At 37.4% G+C, this 20,664-nt stretch overlaps 1 protein-coding gene and 1 non-coding gene across 3 annotated transcripts in view; one reads left to right on the top strand and one right to left on the bottom strand.

The window, feature by feature from the left end:
* The window catches only part of LOC104613512 (signal recognition particle subunit SRP54 2), a 59,000-nt gene that overhangs the window by 36,483 nt on the left and 1,853 nt on the right, over positions 1 to 20,664 (top strand). Inside the window, exons 8-9 of one of the 2 annotated variants that reach the window (XM_010281357.3) lie at positions 7,755 to 7,869; positions 8,732 to 9,777. In XM_010281357.3, the coding sequence (XP_010279659.1) occupies positions 7,755 to 7,869; positions 8,732 to 9,060 (444 nt within the window). In that variant the 3' untranslated portion in view covers positions 9,061 to 9,777. Of the gene's footprint in view, positions 1 to 7,754; positions 7,870 to 8,731; positions 9,778 to 20,664 lie in introns of those variants that run through there. The other variant, XM_088901121.1, reaches the window with a different exon arrangement.
* On the bottom strand, positions 20,080 to 20,186 carry LOC148801567 (small nucleolar RNA R71). The gene has a single exon (XR_016084863.1). It is a non-coding gene; the product is annotated as a small nucleolar RNA R71 (small nucleolar RNA).

Genomic DNA, 20,664 nt, shown 5'->3' with positions numbered 1-20,664 from the left:
CTTTTCCCTGTTTAGAGCCCCCATCAAAATAATAAACAAAATTAAAAAGAAAAATATAAGGGACTTTCTTTGGGATGTGGGGAATGACAAGAAGGGCCACCTATTAAGTTGGGAGAATTTAACAAATCGTAAAGACAGGGGGTTTAGGGATTGGAACTTCGAAGATTGAGGGAAAGAAATACTGCTTGTTTGGGGATGTGGTTATGGACGTTTCCCATTGAAAATAATTCTGTGACATTTGGTAATCAAGTGCATCCATGTGTTAAGATGTAATGGGTGGGATTCTGGTATTTCTGGGAACCTCACTTACAGGAGCCCTTTGAAAGCTATCATGACTATCTTACCCACTTTCTCTTAAAGACATTAGATATGATCCCCGATTATTAGGTTCTCCTCCTGCAAGGTCCCCACTGAACATAAATACACAGACAGAGACTATCCCATATTTGTTTCGGTGTGGATAGGAACATGTATTCTATGTTATCTGTTGCATTGTACAAACAAGCTATGGCATAACCATCAGGTTACTTAGGGCAAGCAAGATCTTCAGGTTTAGGTTGCTACGCCTTGCTTTATAAGGTAGCCCAGTTTTCCTCTTGTGGCAATGTACCCACATAGAATTTTGCAAATTGAAACCACTCCATGAAATCAAGGTTTTAAAAGGCTAAAGGTGTAGTTGAGGGTAATGGCTTGAAAAGGTAAGGCATAGGCCTCAAGGCATTGCAAGGTGTAAGCCTCAAAGCTTAAGAAAAAAATTAATTAAAATTTATAAATTGATAAAAATAATATATAATATACCAAATTAGAATGATAGAAGGTACAAGTATCCATAAAATAGAAGTTTATAAGCAATAAGTTTCAATGTTTAAACATTAAATAAAATAATAACTAATCAACTAACAATTATAAACATTTTACATTTCATGTTTCAAAATGCAAAGTTCTCAAATTATTCAAATGACCAATTTAGATGAAAGGATTCAAAGGAAACATATGAAGAATCATTCATATAATTGATATTAGATTTATGGTCATCCAATAGTTTAGAAAAAAGGAAACACTTAGCTGATTTGGTCTATGCAAAATAAATAAATAAATAAATAAAAGGAAAATAAGTACATTAGGAAAAGAAATGAAAAAGATAACAAATTTGGGATGCTAGATTTAGAAGAATAATAAAAAAAAATCTCACTTGATTTATCCAAGAGAAATTAAAAACTTGATTGGCCCTTTTTATGGCTTACTAAGAGAAACTGTTAGATATTTTGAATTAAATCACTAAATAACCATTGAGGCGTGAGGATTATGTGTTATTCTGACAAAGGCTTAAGCCTCACACCAAACCTTGAGCGAAAATCTGTGCATCTCACCTCAAGGTGTATGCCTCGCGCCTCAAGGCTTAAGCCTTTTAAAACAATGCATGAAATTTGTTCCATCTAGCTTTTATTATCGAAAGAAAAAAAAATTGTTTCATCTAGTTTTAGAATGGTCATCTGGATATTCAGGCTATCAATCATACCCATAGAAATCAAGAAAAAACATGTAATCTTCTTTTCTTCTGATCAACCCCTTCGTTTAATCTGCCTCAAAAAACTCTCCTCCCAACTAATTGACCCCTGCAATGTCACAAGGGGGCACCATGATTGGAATAAGATCACTGAATTTATAACCAGGGCTTCAATCAATCCTACTCTGAATATTATCAGAACACATCAGCACATGTTTTTAGGCCAACCAGTGAGTTGCACTTCCAAACGTCATGTAACAGACATGTTTAATGGACCCATGTGGTAAATATGGAAGAGAGGAATCAGTACCAAGATTCTAAGAGACCACCAAATTGAATGAGGATTCGTCCATTCTGTTGAAGGTCTCATAGATCACCCTTTGCAGACCACAATCACAGATGACTACTCATGAAATAGCATGTCCCTTGCACAAGAATGACATGCACAAAATTCATCAAAAAAAATAAAATGAATGACATGCACAAATTGAGAAACTGTCAAAGGGTATATTACTCAATGTTGGTCCCAGCTATCTGGGGTCTTGGGATTTGGGAAGGTAGATTGGACCATAGTTGTCAAGGCGATGCCTAGGCGACAAGGCGCCCTTTGAGGCTCACCTCGCCTAATCGTCAAGCAGTTTTGTACTATTTATTATAAAATACTATTTTATTCTTTATTTTTTGACATTATAATTATAAAATAGGCATTATTAAACTAAAATATTCATTTTGTGTGTTTATATACTAATTTATTTTTATTATTTTCTTATTTGTTAGGGTTTAATCAATACAAACATTTTTAAATGCTGTATAGAACCCTCAAAGACTTCAAAACCTGAACCAATAAGTAAGGAAGAACTTAAAATTGTCTAATCAACACATTTTCTACTACTACTAGTACTACTACTACCTTTTCTTTTCTTCTTTTCCTATAACAGAAGTAAGGGTTCAGCCCTTATATTTTTTTGAAATTTCTTTTCCTTCTTTTTCTTCTTCTCATTAGTATGTTGATTTTCTATACTTTAACATGAACTCTATACTTATGAAAATTATGAATAATTATTAAGAAAATATGGTTATGGCACCTATGGAACTACCCTAGGATCTATGTTTTCTACATAAAAAAAGTCCATCGCCTAGGCAATGCTAGGCGACTAGGCGCTCCCCTATCGCCTAGCCTTGCCATGGCACCTTGAAATCTATGGATTGGTAAGGACCTAAACCTCATATTCGTAAAAAATACCAGTACCTATTTCTACTATTTTCCTTCCAAGAAATTCTTAACACTAAGTTCTTTCATAGAAATTGCAAACGGGAGAAGGAAAATTTTCATTTTTATGTTGGAGATGGAGGATGGTACTATCACCCAACAAGCAGATATTTCAAGGGCCTTTGTGAACCATTTTAAATCAATCTATAGGAGGCTAGGAACTACCAGAAGGAGTCTAGGACTTGAAGGACCTCTATTGGAAGAAAGGTGGAGAGTTGTTTTATAACAGTAATTCAAGGAAGCAGAGGTCAAGGAAGCTATTTCTGCCATGGATCGCTCAAAAGCTTCTGACCCAGATGGCTTCACCATGGCTTTCTACCAAGAAGGTAGGGATTGGATTAAGGAGGATCTAATGAAAATTATCCGAGGTTTAAATGCCACTTTTATTGCTTTGATCCCTAAGAAGCTAGGTGCCAATCATCCTAAGGACTTCAGGCCAATCAGTTTGGCGATTAGCCCCTACAAAATATTGGCTAAAGTATTGTCTTTGCGATTAAAAAAGGTTCTTTCCTCAATTATTTCTCACTTCCAAGGGGCGTTCGTTTAGGAGAGGCAAAAATTCTTATTGCTAATGAATGTGTTGAAGACTTTAAGAAATCAGACAAGAAAGGAATTGTGTGTAAATTGGACTTAGAGAAGGCTTATGATTTTGTGGAATGGTAGTTCCTGATTGAGATATATAAATAAATGGGGTTTTGGTGCAAAATGGTGCAAATGGATAAAGGGATGCCTGAAGACTTGTCACTTTTCAGTGGTGGTGAATGGGAGAGTAGAGGACTTTTTTAGTGCCTTTAGAGGAGTAAGGCAAGGGGATCCATTCTCCCCATTCCCATTTACTCTCATTGCGGAGGTGTTTAGCAGATTTGTGAAAGCGAATGAGGGAGCACTAATAAAGGGATGGAAGGTGAAGAGATAGGGTAAGGGCGACCCATCTACAATTTGCAGATGGCATCATAATTTCCTGTGAAAAGGGGGGGAGAACATGATTCGAGGAATTTGAGATTGTTGGTGAATCTTTTTGACAGAGTGACAAATTTGAAGGCAATCTTATCAACATAGTTTTCAATGCGCCAAGGCGAGGCTAGGTGACAGGGGGGCACCTTGTCGCCTAGTTGCCTAGGCAGTTGCCTAGGCGATGGATTTTTTTTAAGTAAAACCATATATCCTAGAGTAGTTACCTAGGTTCCATAACCATCTTCCCTAGGTTCCCTAGGTTCCCTAGGGTCCCGATACCTGTTTACAGGTGTTTTCGGGGACCCATATTTTTAAATAATATATATATATTTAAAAATGAAATTGAAAACTAAAGAAATAAAAAAATAGGGGGAGTATCGTTACAAGTACCAATACACCTCTGCCAATACACATTGGCAGAGGTGTATCGATACTTTGAACCATGGGTTCAATACAGCAGTTAGCAATGTTTGCGTTGATTAAACCCTAACAAAATAAGAAAATAATAAAATGAAATTAGTATATAAACACATAGAATGAATATTCTAGTTTAATAATGTCTATTTTATAAATATAGTGTCAAAATATTAAAAATATAAAAGTATTTTATAACCCAGTGCACAGAACTGCTTGGCAACTAGGTAGGGCGAGCCTCCAAGGGCACCTCGTCGCCTAGGCGTTGCCTTGACAAATATGCTTATCAAGAGTGTGGTTGCTGGTATCAATTTGAGTCAAGCTGAGATTGAAGATTGGGCTAGGGAGTTAGGGTGTACTTCAAGTGCATGGCCATTAAGATATTTGGGGCTACCTTTGGGAGTGAATCCTAGAGTGTTATTCTTTTGGGATACGGTGGTGGAGAAATTGGAAAGGAAGTTAGTGGGATGGAAGAGGAACTATACCTCCTTGGGAGGTAGAATAATTTTTATTAAATCTACATTGGCTAATCTTCCAATTTATTACCTTGCAGTCTTTTGCATGCCTCAAGCCATTGTGAAAAGAATTGAGAAAATAATGAGGAACTTTCTCTGGGAACCTGGGGAGGTGAAGAGTGATCACTTAATTAGATGGGAGATGGTTTGTAGGAGGAAAGAGTGTGTGGGCTGGGTTTGGGAAGACTGAAGGAAAAGAACTAGGCTCTTTTAGGGAAATGACTTTGGAGATTTCCAAGGGAAACAGACAAACTATGGCATAGAGTGGTAGCAAGCATTCATAGGCTTTCAGAGAACGGTTGGGATGCTGGAATATCTAACAGCTTCTAGTGCTTCTCCTTGGAAGGCTATCCACAAAATTCTTCCACATTTTTTGCCTCATACCAGGTATGCTACCAACTCAGGAAGCAAAATCTAATTTTGGGAGGATCTATGGGTAGGAGAAGCTCCTTTAATGGAGTTTTTTCCTTCTCTGTTTGTTACTTCATCTTTCAAAGGTAGACCCATTTCTGAGTTCTTGGTCCATTCCCCTTCTCAGTCTGGAACTGGTTGGAATTTGGGTTTCTGTAGGAATGTCAGGGATTCAGAGTTGGATCTTGTGTCACAATTGCTTCTTTTGTTGGATGGTGTTATTATTGATAATAGCAGAGTGGATAGCTGATTATGGATGGGTAACTCTGGAATTTTCACTTGTGCTTCATTCTTTAAAATGCTGGTTCCCTCTCCTTCATTTCCTATGTCTTTCCCTGTTAAGGAAGTGTGGTGTTGTCCAATCCCCCCTAGGGTGAGTGCTTTTTGTTGGGAGGTTTACCATGGTGTGATTAATACTCATCATTTTTTACGAAGGAGGAGACCTGGTTGGTACCTATCTCCAAACTGGTGTGTCCTGTGTGAACCAAATGGTGAATCTGCTCATCACTTATTTCTTGCCCTTTTGCTTGTAGTGTTTGGGATTGGTTTTTTTCCTTGTTTGGTTGCAGGTGGAACACTCCACTTAGCTTGGATAAATTGTTTGGTCCCTTGACTTTCAGCTTGCCAAGAAAGAGGGGAAGATTAATTTGGAAGTGCACAAGAGCTGTAGTGATCTGGACATTGTGGGAAGAAAGAAATAAGAGAATTTTTTAGCAGAAAAAAAAAGTAGGCTCTGATTTTAAGTATAATGGTAAAGGTGACACGTTGGGTGAAGACAACTGAATTGTTTCTAGACTTCACATTTGATGATATTTTTAGACAATGGGGCACAATTGCTGCATCATCCTCCGCTAAGAAGATTCAAAGATGACTCAATGGGTGCAGAACTAAAGGCTGCTGTTTTGGGGGTCCAAAAGGCATGGGAAATAGGGATCAGGAAGTTGTTGATTGAAGGAGATTCAAAGGTGATCATCATCTGGCTGAAAGATAGCAACAAAACTCCATGGTATTTCAGAAATGAGATGAAGAAGTTTAAAAGATTCTCAAAAGACATGCAGGTGAATGTGCAATGGGTACCTAGATCAGAAAACTGTTTAGCTGATTATTTTGCTAGGCAAGGGGTCAATAGAGGGAATTGTTTTTGGGCTCAGCTGTAACTGTAAGAATATGGTTCTGCTTTTTGTCCTAAGAGCTTGGGGTAGCCAAGGCTACTCATATTGTAAATTTTCTTCCTAAATTAATAAAATAACTTTTCTGTTGAGAGACCTCTAATGTCGATCTTCACTCTTCAGTGAAATGTAACTGGGACACTGGGTTATGTACTTATGTAAACTGGGGAAATGGGAATGGGTCTCTCTCTCTCTCTCTCTCTTCAATACACACAAACACACAGAGGCACTCAATGAATTGAAGACACTGAACTTGCATGTCAGGTTATCCCCAAGAAACTCCCTGAAAGGCTGCAATACAATGCCTTCCACAATTACTTATCAACCTCTGATATCACTCTTCACTGGCTAAAACTGTGAATCACGGCCTTGATGTATTGGTGTAGCCACACTTTGAATTGGATAAAGTGGCATAAAGTGAATCATGACATCAAAGGCTATGGTTTCACAGTTTTAGCCCAACAATATTTCATGTGGAATAGCTTCTCGTTACAGTTCAGTAATGCTGGTGAATAGATAGATGCTACAGATGAGGAAAGTGCCATACACTGATTTTCTTTGGATTTAGCACTACATTACATGAAATACTAGAAATTAGGGGCATCTTTAAAGTTTGAAACTTGACAACAGGTGTGGAAATTACTTATCAGACTAGATAATGGGTGAAATTTTAGGGCCTATGGAATAGGGGTGGAGTCGGAATTGGAATGGTCATTCTGATTCCAACCGTTTGGTTGGATGGAATCAGAACCTGATTTCCATTCTTGGTGAAATGCCATTCCCAATAACAATTCCTTCCCCCTCCCTTACAAATGAGATCCCATTCCAGCTGATTCTCATTCTGATTCCAATTCCCATTTGAACCAAACAGGTTATGGGAATAAACCATTCTAATTTTGATTCCAATTCCAATTTTTAATACGTATCAATTGTTCAGTTATGACACTTTGAGCTTTAACTACAGGCATGATAAAAAAAATCATTAAACTCATTGAATTGAACTTCACCAAATATCTCCAAATATATTCCTCTATTGAAATCTAGGATTTACTCATTACATGGATGTCATTGACGGGACCACCAGTAACTTCATAGGCTGTATAGATGACTTTAATGAGCCTTTCTAATAGCAGCAAATCAGTAGAGTGCCCTGGAACTAGCACTCTGATACAAAATGATATGGATCTTCTCATGAGAAGTGAAGAGGATGAGATTGACATATGTTATTTGCTACATGAATCCCGTTTCGCCATTCCATTCTGTTAAGTGCCATATCCATTCTTTGGATGAATGTTCATTTCTACAAACTCAAATGGTGATTGTCCTGTTAGGAGAGGGATGATCAGGAGTGAATTGTTTTTGAGGGAGTTCCCATCTTTACTGTTGCAATCTTGTTGGCGTTGGGTGTATGTTTCTTTGTCATACTGTGTTATAACCTTCATTTTTTCTTTGCTTTACTTGCAACCACACAAATACCTTTTTTCTGATTTGCCACTGCTTTCTTTTCTTTGTAGGTTTTTTCTATGCTTCCAGGATTTAGTGCAGAGTTAATGCCAAAAGGTCGTGAAAAGGAAAGCCAAGCAAAGATCAAGCGTTCCATGACTATGATGGATTCCATGACAAATGAAGGTAATGCTGGTCTAGAAAATGTGGTTTATTTTTCATATCCTGCCATGTGGACAAGTATCAGCTGTTCATCACATCCTATTGGTAAAATTAGAGGGGCTATTCTTTTGTCTATGAAGAGATTGGGTGACAACTAGGCCAACTTAATTATGTAAACAACCTCCCTCCCTAAAGAAAGAAAGAAAAAGAAAAGCAAGAGAAGGTTTAAGAAAGAAGAAAAAATACTAAGACTACTTCCACGTGCCTGTAATTGAGTTGGGGTTGAGTTCAGGTTATGGTGTATGCAACAGCTAAATTCCCATGGCTAAAAAAATTAACATTGATTTACATTTTTCCTATTATTTATTTTATGTATCATCTTTATTGTCTCATCTTTTTCCACCAATTTTACCCCACTTCCTGCTCCGTCACCATGGCCTGCTCTATTCACAAGGTGGGGTGGACTGGTTGGGCGCATTGTGCCCAAGCCAATCCTTAAAATTCATTTCAAGATGGATGGATTTAGCCATTGATGGATGACCAAGCCTTTTCAATAAATGTTGGTAAATCCAACTTTTCATATTTTATTTGCAAAACAATGAAAACATAATTGTGAAATGCCATTTCCTTGACAATTTTACTTTAAGAAATAATATATGAAAAAATCCTACAATAATTAAAAAGCAAATTTCAGGTTCAGTTGCTATGTGTTGGCCAGAAATCTAGTTCTAAGCATGGCCTATATGTTGAATTCAACAGATGTACCAGGCTTGTGTCTGCCAGCCCAGCACAATCTATGCTCAGCAATAGCTTCTAGTCTGATTTTCCCATCCTTTCTTAATTGTTCTTCCCCCAGAGGCCCATTTTTTCATTCTTAATTTTGCAGAGTTGGATAGTTCAAACCTGAAGCTTATGAATGAGTCTCGGATGATGCGGATAGCACGAGGTGCTGGTCGCCCTGTTAGAGAAGTGATGGAGATGTTGGAAGAATATAAGCGCCTTGCCAAGATTTGGAGCAAGATGAAAGGGCTCAAGATTCCAAAGAAGGGGGAAATGAGTGCATTGTCTCGAAATATGAATGCACAACATATGAGTAAAGTCCTTCCACCACAGATGTTGAAGCAAATAGGTGGTATGGGTGGCCTACAAAATTTGATGAAGCAAATGGGTTCTTCAAAAGACATGATGGGGATGTTTGGTGGGGGGGATAAGTAATACCAACAACTTGTTTGTTTAGTTGTATGAAATTTCTTGAGAGGGATAAGCTTTGTGCCTTGTGCAGGATTAAAGGCATTGTTATAGGTCAATTGTAACAATCATAGATGCCCATTAACTTCACTGCCCAGGCATTTTAGTTGTCAAAGTTAGGGGTGGATTTGAGCTGAGCCAAACCGAATGAATATTTGGCTACTTGAGCTCGATTTGGCAGAAAAACAACATGCTCAAGTTCAGGTTTTAGCTCAATTCATGTTAGAGACATGAGTTCAAATTCAGTTTGACTCAAAGGCTTGTATGTTCAAGCTCACCCTGGCTTGAGCTTGATAATGTGCCAAGCATCATTAGGTTCAAGTTCAATTTGATTAGCAAATAAACCTACATAATGGACTTGAGCTCAGCTCGAAGCTTGATATGAGCTAGGTCGAATCGAGCTTTTTACATGTCAAATTCAAATAGCTTGTAAAAAAGCTCAGTTTGTATCCACTGTAGTTAAAAGTGCGGGGGCAGTTTTTAGTTGTCAAAGGGGAAGCCCCGATATTGTGATAATTTTCAGTTGGAGTCATTTTTTGTTTTTTTAACTATTTAAGCATGGACCATTTTTTTATACACATCTATTGAGGGGTCCTTGGACCGATGTATATGTGACGATTTCATCTATGTAATGAATGGTTTTATCATGGATTTTGTAAAGGGATTAGATTAAGTGATTAACACAAATCACTCTTCATTTCTTTGTTTATAATCATCATTGTTTAAGAATTATCAGTATCATATTTAAGTAAATTTTACGTCTGTGGAATTCATACTTGTAGTGGGCAGTGAACGTCAACTTGCTTTCCCCCATTTGTGTTATTGCATGAATTAGCTTTTTTTTTTCTCTTGGGGGCAAGATTCAAAGTATTGACACATATCGTTCCCGAAACCCCTCCGATACACCCCTATAGTGGGTGTATAGGGGTGTATCGGGAGTCTGACCGGTTCAGGGGGTGGAGGAGCCCTAAACTGGTCCCCCTGAACCAGTTTCAAAAATAAAAAAATAAAAAAACACTATCAATTCGCCCAATATGACCTTACTGGCATATCAGGCGTATCAATATTTTGAACCTTGCTTAGGGGTCGTTTGATAACAGGTGAAATGGCTGAACTAAAAAAGCTTATTACTTTTTCTTAGTAAATAAGTTTTTCAGGAGGCTGTCGGCTCCTTATTAGGACAACTTGGGCCAGGCTAGCCTAAACCCAACCTGGAACCAGCCTAAAAAAATAGGGTTGGGTTGGATTGAAATTTGGGTTGGGGTAAAAAAAGTACGAACCTGATTCAACTTTGGAACTTTGGGTTGGGTTAGGGTTGAAGCCTTGACCAGCCCAAACATACTTAATATTTGGCTGTGTATATAATTACTTATCAATGTTGTAAAAATCAAGTTAAAAACAAAATTGTTTTTGCCTCCAATTTTTTGGGTCCTCAGTTTAACCGTTTGGATCGAATGAGTTGACCCACGACATCACAGAATGATAGCGTTGATTTTTATCCACAATCCCCCCCCCCCCCCCCCCCCCCCCCCCCTTAATTGTTATGCATTTCACTTTATGTTATTGAGTCCCACTGTCAGAGGTGTCATCTCAACACTAGTTGAATCTTGTATATACGAGTAGGACTAACGGACATTTCGGACATCATCTAGTCCTACATTTAATATATTAAAATTTACATTGTTTTTTCATCTTTCATTGAAAGCTTTTCCAAATGAATGGGACTGAGACAAACCAAAGGAAAATCGCATGCCTGAACTGCTGAACATCGCATACCATGATACCACTAATGGAGAGCCGTATGCTTGAGACCAAACATGCCAATAAAAAGGGGATAAGGGTTTCTCCTTCATTCGTTCAAAGCCTTTCACCCTGAACTGAACATACCTGAAATGAACCAACAGAAAACCGCATTTTTGAGCACCGTGTACCATCAATAGAGAACCAAATGCCCAAGACTAAATGCTTCCCTAGACAGAACCAAATGCCCATGCTTCATACTCCGAATGGTGAGACCCGTGTTAAACATTTATGCCCTTAATTCTAATCAGATTGATGTACTTATTGACATTTATTATAAATAAATAAAGTACATATTTGATTCATGTTATCATAGTCTATTTCTATGTAATACCCTTAAACTGGACACTTATGGGACTCGTGTTAGTTTAGAATCTTTACAGTTGTTAGATAGACCTGTGAATGTTTATCCTACCAAGACTGATACTAATGTATTGCCAAGAAGGTTGGGGTGGCTTGTCTAAGCTGCTAAGGTGAGACCTAAAGTACATGTAGTGTGGATCTGATTGAAACTCTGAATCAGACCATTTTTCCAGTTATGCCCTAGACCTTGAAGACAGATGGGCAAAACTAGAAAACTACACCTAACCCTTAGACTCGATTATGGTATTACACTAGGTGTTAGACTAGGTTGTCTTTGTTATGCCAATCAGTGAGATCCTTAGTGGAAGTCAAAACTTGGGTATGTTGGGACAGTTTGAGAATTCAACTGAATAAGTGACAATAGTGACAGAATCAACCCCTTGTCGGACAAAGTGAATGATCAGGGAATGCACTCTCTCTCTAATGGAAACCTAAACTGCCAGCAGTTGATTTCAAATTTGTTGAGATTTGTTTTTGTAAAATATATTTATATAAAGATATACATTTATATTATGGTTTTACAAAATGTTTGCAAAAGGTTTTAATTCCCGGGATCCATGTAAGTAGAGAATGCAACACTATACCTTGCAGCTGAGGAAGATGTCATCTTTTGTCGAGCAGTGTTTGATCATTATGGGCTAAGAGGTTAAGTGTAAAACCATTTAGGGTTGTCACTTGATGGGCTAATCTCACATAAGTCCATAGTCCTTGGGCTTTCATAAGGTGGCTGGAGCCAAGGGCCATTTAGTGTAAATGTTGGGCCTACTAAGAGCCCAAACTGATGGGCTCAGGGGTTCACTGTCTTCAGTAGTGAATTCGGTCAAACCTTGTAACAGAGACTAGGCTGAACCCATATGGCTTTTGTGGAGATCAATGCTAAGGTCCCATGCCATACAAAGAGAGCCAAGCTAAATAGCATTTAAAATGGGAAAGTGAGTCATATGACTTAATGGGCCTAAAGCTCATATGACTTTAGGATCAGCAAGAGGATAAGATATCTCTTATCCACTTAAGAGTCCAAATCCAAATATCAGACTTTGATCAAGAAACTCTTTCCAAATCGGATTAGGAAGCTTATCCAAAGAAGGTTATAAATAAGGGGGCAAATTCCTCAAGATAAAAAAAAACAATTCAGCATTTTGTAGTTTTCTCCCTCAGCTCTTATCGCCCTTACCCAATTCGATCTCCATTCTTGGAATTCATCAAGATTAGATTTTGATATTGTTTCTTGCTAGAAGAAACATTCTGAAGTTGTGCTCACACCCTACGTGATTGTTGCTGAAGAATTTGGGTTCTTGCTAAAGAACCTCTTTACTGATCCTACCTTACCATAAACAGTGTCATCATCAGTGGAGGCAGCTTTTGGTGACCTATTTGGGCGTGAACACCTACGTTGGGAGCTACTTGCATGGATATCAGGTATCCCTCTTCCTCTTTTGGTTTCAGATCTGGTCCAGTTTGTTTCAAGAACAAATCTTGAAAAATGCAGTTTTTCTAAATTCAAGGAATACGACTCCTGGATGGGAGAAAGAAAATTTTTGAAATTTCGCCCAACCATCCTACATGGTTCGGCCATCCATATGAGGGATCTCCCTTCCCCACAGTGGTATCAGAACCAGGTTCAAGTCTTGAACCAAATTTAGACCAGATTTAAACCTGCACAAATGGGTAGAAACAGCTTTACTCGATTTGCACAAGTTTGCAGTTTTCTGAGAAATTGGTTCCAAGTTTTGGGTGTGTGATCTGAAATTTATATCTTTATTTATTTGGAATAATTTTAGAACTGTTTTATTATTGTTTCTTGGATTCTTGGGCTGTTTGTGTGATGGAGATCAAAATCTTGATTGGTGCCAAGATTTGTGCACCCTGTTATTTTTATTCTATTCAATATGATTTGTAAATAAATTTTTTTTTATTTTAGACGGAATTTATACAATTTATTCTGATGTTAATTAATAGAAAATTAGGTTTTTCTATTTTTTTACATTGGAAGAAGTGTTGGTTTGCGTAGAGGAGGAGAAGAAGTTTTGTAGATACAAGATCTACAATTTGTGATTTGCAGAAATTGTTTTTGCTATCTACGATTAATCTTTTTGCAGGTTTGCAGGTTATCCAAGATCATCACACTTACAACCCTCTGATTTTATTTTCTTGCTGATCTTGATTGTCTTTTTCAGCTATAATTAATTTCATATCACTTTCTTGAATTAAATCATGAATTGGACACCAAACCCTAGGCCGAATTTGACGTAGTTTAGTCCAAATTGGTTGGACCAAGCCCATGGTTCAATGGGGTTAGTTATCTGACCCAAATTTGGTTATGGGCCAAGGGTTTGATGGCCCATTACAAGATGTAATTCGGCCCACCCCTATAAAACCCAGTTTTGATAAGTTAAAGCAGAATCAACCCTATTTCAGAATTACAGTTATATGGGCCAAACTGCCTTTTGCAGTTTAGCCCATATACCTTGATAATATTATGGGCCTTAATGGGCTGATGATGTGTTAACTTTAATTAATTAGGGTTTTATAGTTTATGTGATTGATTTGATCAAGTTTTCATGCATGTGCATGTATGTGATGTGTGATGTGCTACGTACATGGGCCAAAAGCACTTAGCCCATGTTCATTCGTTAGTGGCTCTCTACACACACTATGACTGAATGCACATCATTGCCATGGTGCCCTAAAGATCATTGGATGATCTCCCTTTTCGATGGGCTCTAAATAAGCTTCCTCCCCAAGAGGAATCCTATGGAACCCTAGCCGTATTGTGCCCATTTGAATCTAGCTTTAAGAAAGTTAGTGGGAGCCACTATGGTTTGACCTAAATCAGATCTAGGGATGTAACAACTTATTCCCTCCAAATTTATATAAGTGCATGTGATAAGGACATTCATGTGATGAACTCGAAGGCCTTTTGTCATTAGCATGATGATGGGTTTATTAGTAATGAGGAGATGCACCATAAAATTGGATTTTCCATTTGCTGGTGAGTTTGTTTGAATGTTTCAAAAGATGATAGGGGCGTCATAGACCGATGTGGGAGGGGCCTATCCTAAAATGGAAGACTCTCTCACGGTACCTTGGCGTTCACGAATATGACGGGTCTGCACTTACTAGACATAAAGGTTTAACCTAAAATGGCAATGAACCTTGTCTAATAGAGGCCAAAGGAAAAACTAATAAGGTGAGTGGATATGATCCTTAACAGAAAGTGGTGGGGCTTTGCAACTAAAACAATTAGTTCCATGCACCGTATGTGATTTTCCACATTTCTAGAGACATAACCGCATTTCCGTCACTGAAATGGGAGGGAAATCTCAGAGATGAATAAATGGAAATGGGACATAGATTAAAAGACTTTTTTATGTAAATAACATGAATCAATTTAGGTTGTGGACTAATAATTTGCATTGCCTTTTATTAGAAATGGCAAACGGACAATTCACTAAACTGTTGGACAATAATAAGCTTAAGCGTCCAAATTATGTTGACTGGTTCCGTAACCTTATGCTGGTGCTAATGTTTGAGAAATTGGAAAAGGTTGCTAAAAACCTTGCTTTGGAACGTCCAGGAGATAGGGCTTTTGAGGCCCGTAGGAGGGAATATCAAGAATGAAAGGAGAAGAACTCTTTTACTCGATGTTACATTATAGCCTCCTTAAACAATTCGATATAGAGACAATTCGATATGATCGAAGTGTCTAAGGATATCATGGATAGTTTGAGGAGTTAGACAAGTATGCCCTTAGCTCCAATCAGATTGATGTATATTTTGACATTTATTGTAAATGAATAAAGTACATAATTGATTCATGTCATTGTGGTGTGTTTCTATGTAGTACCCTTAAACTAGACACTTATGAGACTCGTGTTAGTTTAGAATCTTCACAGTTGTTGGATAGATCTGGGGAGATATTTATCCTGCCAAGGCTGACACTGATGTGACACCAAGTTGGTTGAGGTGGCTTGTCTCAACTGCCAGGTTGAGACCTGAGGTACATGCAATGTGGGTTTTCTTAAAACCCTGAGCCGGACCAAATTTCAATATTGCCCTACACCTTGGAGATAGATGGGCAAAATTGGAATGTTACACCTGACCCCTAGACTCGATTATGGTACTACACTAGGTGTCAGATTGGGCTGTCTTTGATATGCCAATCAAAGAGATCCTTAGAGGGGGTCAAAAACTGGGTATGTTGGGGCAGTCCGAGAATTCACCTGAGTGGGTGATCATAGTGACAGAATCAGCCTTTTTGTCGGACAAAGTGAATGATTGGGTAATGCACTCTCTCTGGTGGAAACCTAAACTGCTAACAGTTGATTTCAAACTTGTTGAAATTTGTTTTTGCAAAATATATTTATATAGAGATATACATATATATATATATATATGATGGTTTCAAAATGTTTGCAAAATGTTTTAATTCCCGGGATCCATGTGAGTAGAGAGTGCAGCACTGCACCTTGCAGCCGAGGGAGAGGTCCTCTCTTGTTGGTAGTGCTTGATCATTAAGGGCTGAGAGGTTAAGTGTAAGACCATTAAGGGTAAGACCTGATGGGCTAATCATGCATCTGCCCACAGTTCTTGGATTTCCATAAGGTGTCTGGATCCATTAAGAGCCCATGGTGATGAACTCAGGGGTTCATTGTTTCCTATAGTGAATTCAGCCAGGCCTTGTAATAAAGACTGGGCTAAACCCATGTGACTGATGTGTAGATCAATGTCAGGGTCCTATGCCATACAAAGAGAGCCAAGTTGCCAGCAGATTAAAGAGTAAGTGAGCACATAAGCTTAATGGGTCTAAGGCCCAATTCGAACTGGGCTTAAGTTAGTTAATTTAAAGGGGGCGAATTCAGTTTTAAACTGATTAGGATTAGCTGAAGGATAAGATAAGTCTTATCCATTTAAAAGTCCAGATCCAAATATAAGATTTGGATTAGAAAAATCTCTCCTAATTAGATTAGGAGAACGATCCAGAGAAGGCTATAAATAGGGGGCAAATTCTTCAAATTTTACACACAACAGCAAACTGCAGAATTCTTCCCTAGTTATTGCTGCCCCTACCCAATTCGATCTCCAATTGTGGATCTAATCAAGAAGAGTTCTTGATATTGTTTCTTGGTAGAAGAAACAATCTGAAGTCATGCTCACTAACCCTTGCTCAATTCTTGCTGAAGAATCATCCTGCTGATCCTGCTCCACTACACACTGTGTCATCTTTAGTGGAGGCGGGTTTTGGTTTTCTCTTTGTGTGCGAACACCTGCATTGGGAGTTACTGCTACTTCATATCAGGAATATTTCTCACTTCCTTTTTGGTTTCGGAACTGGTCTAGTTTTGGTTCAAGAACGAACCTTGAAAGTGCAGTTTTCCAAATTAGGGAATACGATTCCCGGATGGGAAAGAAAGAAATTTTTGAAAATTTTCCCAACCTTCTTGTAGGGTTCGGCTATCCATATGATAGATTTCCCATCCCCTACAATGGTATCAGAGCCAGGTTCAATTCTTAAATCGAAAATAAACCAGATCTGATCTATGCAAATCGACAGAAATGGTTTTACCCAATTTGCGTAGTTTGCAGTTTCGCTGGGAAATAGGTTCCCAGTTTTGGGCAAATGATCTGAAAATTAAATCTTTATTAATCTACAATATATTTAGAATTGCTCTATTTATATTTCTTAGATTTTGGGTTGTTCGTATGGTGGAGATCGAATTCTTTAATGGGCGCAATAAATCCGCGCTACTGCTGTATTCTATTCATTCTTGGTCTGTGAATAATTTTTTTTAGATAGAATTTATAGGATTTCATTCTGATGTAAATTAATAGAAAAATTAGGCTTTTTCTATTTTATTTCGTTGGAAGAAGAAGCTGGTTCGCGTGGAGGAGAAGACACTTGCGTAGATGAGAAATCTACAATATGCAATTTGCAAAAATCAAATATGCAAGCTGCGACTAATCTTTTTCTTGCAAGTTTGGATCCACATGAACAACCCACTGATATGTTTGTTTGCTGATTATTGATTGTCATTTATCAGCCATGATTAGTTTTTAGATCATTTTCTTGAATTGAATCTTGAATTAAACACCAAACCCTAGACCCATTCGACACAGATTGGACCAAATCTGTATTTCAATATGGGCTGTTCACAGCCCTGAAGTTTCACATATCGGCCGAGGGTTTGATGGCTAATTGTAAGATGCAATTCAACCCACCTCTATAAAAATCAGTTTTAATTTGTTAAAATTGCTTTAGCCCAATTTAGCATAAATGCTATGTGGGCCGAACTGCTCTTTGCAATTCAGCCCATATACCTAGAAGATATTATTTGATAATATTATGGGCTTTAAATGGGCCGAAATGTTTTTAAATTTTAATTATGGGTTTTACAGTTATCAAGTTGATTAAATCAATTATGGATGTTCATGCATGTGATGTATGCGATGTGATGTGCTATGTACATGGGCCATAAGCACTTGGCCCATGTCAATTCGATAGTGTCTCTTTCGAACACCATGGCTGAATGCACATCATTGCCATGGTGCCCTTATAGATCGTTGGATGATATCCCTTCTTAGTGGGGCCCGCTTCAATTTCTCTCCAAGAGGAACACTAATAAGCCTATATTTGTACATATTTTCATACCTCTAACTTGATGATTTTGATAATAATGTTTTTGAATTAGCATGGTATTGCACTAATTATGATGAAATTGTCTTGCAAGGTGATTAGGAGCCTAATTTTGGAATTTTAAGGAGGAATTCAATTTAATTGATCAAGATAATCATAGAGGAAAGAACATGCAGCAATGCTCCTTGATGTAGCCATGAAGGAGAAAATCCATTGAAATCGGATTTGATATGGATGCATAAAAAAGGGAAAATTTCTGTTTTGATATAGTTCTCGTATTTTGGGCATAACATTCTGCCTATAACTCGGATTGAGATGATTCAAATGGCTAATTAAAGTTAAGAGATAAGGTTATAACTCTTATGTGTATCATTCACCATAATTCCGCCGCCAGCCAAGTTCAATTCGAACTACAAGTTTCGGGTCTGACTTAGACACCTAATTTGTGTTGAATTAGGAGTATAAGGGGGGCTGCACTATGAAAAGGATCATAGACTCAAGGCAAAGGGGCACATCCTTAGAGAGAATTTGGTAGAGAAGAAAAGAGGGAGCAGTCTCAGCACATCAAAAGAAGAGAGGAAGCAGTTTCAGCATGCTAGAGAAGGAGAGGAAGAATACGAATTCAAGAGAGATAAAGGATTAGTTGTTGCACTTGTCTTCGACCTCCAAAGGCTAAAGTTTTCTTACTATTCTATTCATTCTTTGATGTGTTCTTGCTGTATTTCCCCTTTAATTTTCTTGAGTATGTTGAATTTAATGATGTTTAGCTAAATTCTCTTAGCTAAGGTTTAGATGGATTTTGATCTTGAGATTATATAGTTATTTGTTTAATTCAATTCAATACCTTTATTATTTTCATGAGGAATTTTTATTGTTGTGCTTAATGCTTTAAAACAATTGGCCTATCTTTTAATGATTTGATAATTCATGCATGACTGACCAAAGGATTGTTATGAATTAGATCCCTAGGCATTAAAAATTGCAAGATAGACTATGATATCAAAAGATGATTAGCTCATGTGTGGGAATCAAGGAAGCTTAGTGAATCAAATCCCATTCTACGATTAGAGGTTTCCAATGAAATTAATGCTTATTTTTCCTTTTGACAACCACTTAAAAATTTGAAGGTAGAATTGGATTAATAAAGGATTAATATGACTTGAGAAAGCTTATTAATTAATTTAGGGAAATCCACCATCACATGCAAATAACTTTAATATACCTTAGGGTAATTTCAGTCTTGAATTGGATTATATAGGTAATTATATAACCTTGATTTAATGAAATCTAAACCCTAGCTACATTCATCCATCGATTCAGTTTTTATTAAGTTCTTGGATTTGCATTAATTCTTTCAATTTTTATTCATTCAATTGATTCATGAGTTCAACTTAGGTTAGTTTAAAATTGATTTGGTACTGTGATTTAGTCTCTGTGCGATCGAAACTTTTCTCACCATTATACGCACATTTGACTAAGGTACACTTGCCTGAATTAACTGTGCATAAATTACACAACAAGTTTTAGCGCCATTGTTGGGGACTAGTTTATTGCATATCAAAACTACCTGAATTAGCCTTATATTAAACATTTATTTGTTTTATTTTCGGATTTAAAATTTTCTTTTCTATTTTAATTTCTGTTAGGTTCGACTTTATAAAATTTTTTAGGAAATTTTTAATTTTTTTTCTTTTCTTTGTAGGTTCTTAGTGCATGAAACGCACTAGTGGTGGAGAATTAATACCCATTGATCAAGAAATCGAAAGGACTTTGAAAAAGCGAATGAGGGAGAGAAAGAATAAGATGGCTCAAGACCAAAATAATCCAAGGACATTGAGCTCCTATGCTATACCTACTCTCGATGGTACTACATCAAGCATTAGGAGGCCGAATGTGCAAGCAAACAATTTCGAGATTAAGCCTGCACTTATTCAAATGATCCAGATGAGTGTGCAATTTCTGGCCCCAATGATGACCCTAACTCTCATATTGCTAATTTTCTTAAAATATGTGATACTTTTAAGCATAATAGAGTTAGTGATGATGCCATTAGACTTAGGTTGTTTCCCTTCTCCTGAAGAGATAAAGCAAAAATTTGGCTTAATTTTCTTCCTATAGGTTCGATTACTACATGGGATGACTTGGCACAAAAGTTTTTATCTAAGTATTTTCCACCTGCTAAAACGATTAAATTAAGGAATGACATAACAACTTTTTCTCAATTTGATAATGAAACCTTATATGAGTCTTGGGAGAGATTTAAGGAACTGCTTAGGAAGTGTCCTCACCATGGTCGGATGCAAGTGCAAACATTTTATAGTAGCATTAATTAATCTAATCGTTCAATGTTAGATGCAGCTGCAAGTGGTACCCTCATGAGGAAAACTCCTGAAGAAGCATATGAACTTTTGGAGATGGCGGCCAATAGTTATCAATGGGGCAATGAGATAACAAATAAAAAGGGAGTTGGAATTTATAATGTTGATTCTATCACTGCTTTATCGGCTCAACTTGCTACATTAAATAAGAAATTGGAAAATTTGGGGGTTTCAACTATGAGTGCTTCTTATGTTCCCTTTCCTTCGTGTGATATTTGTGGGCAAGGGGGACACTCTATTGTAGACTGTCAAGTAGGAAATCCATTTTCTTCTTCTTCCAAACAAGTTAGTTTTATTTCTTATGGTGGAAATAGGTCCAATTTCAATCCCTACTCCAACACTTACAATGCAGGATAGAGAAGCCATCCAAATTTTTCATGAAGTAATAATAAACAA

The sequence above is a fragment of the Nelumbo nucifera genome, chromosome 3, assembly GCF_055504915.1.
Source record: "Nelumbo nucifera cultivar China Antique chromosome 3, China Antique-T2T, whole genome shotgun sequence".
NCBI classification, from domain to species: Eukaryota; Viridiplantae; Streptophyta; class Magnoliopsida; order Proteales; family Nelumbonaceae; genus Nelumbo; species Nelumbo nucifera.
Note: the sequence above shows the minus strand (reverse complement) of the source record. Positions and strands in the feature narration are given on the sequence as shown.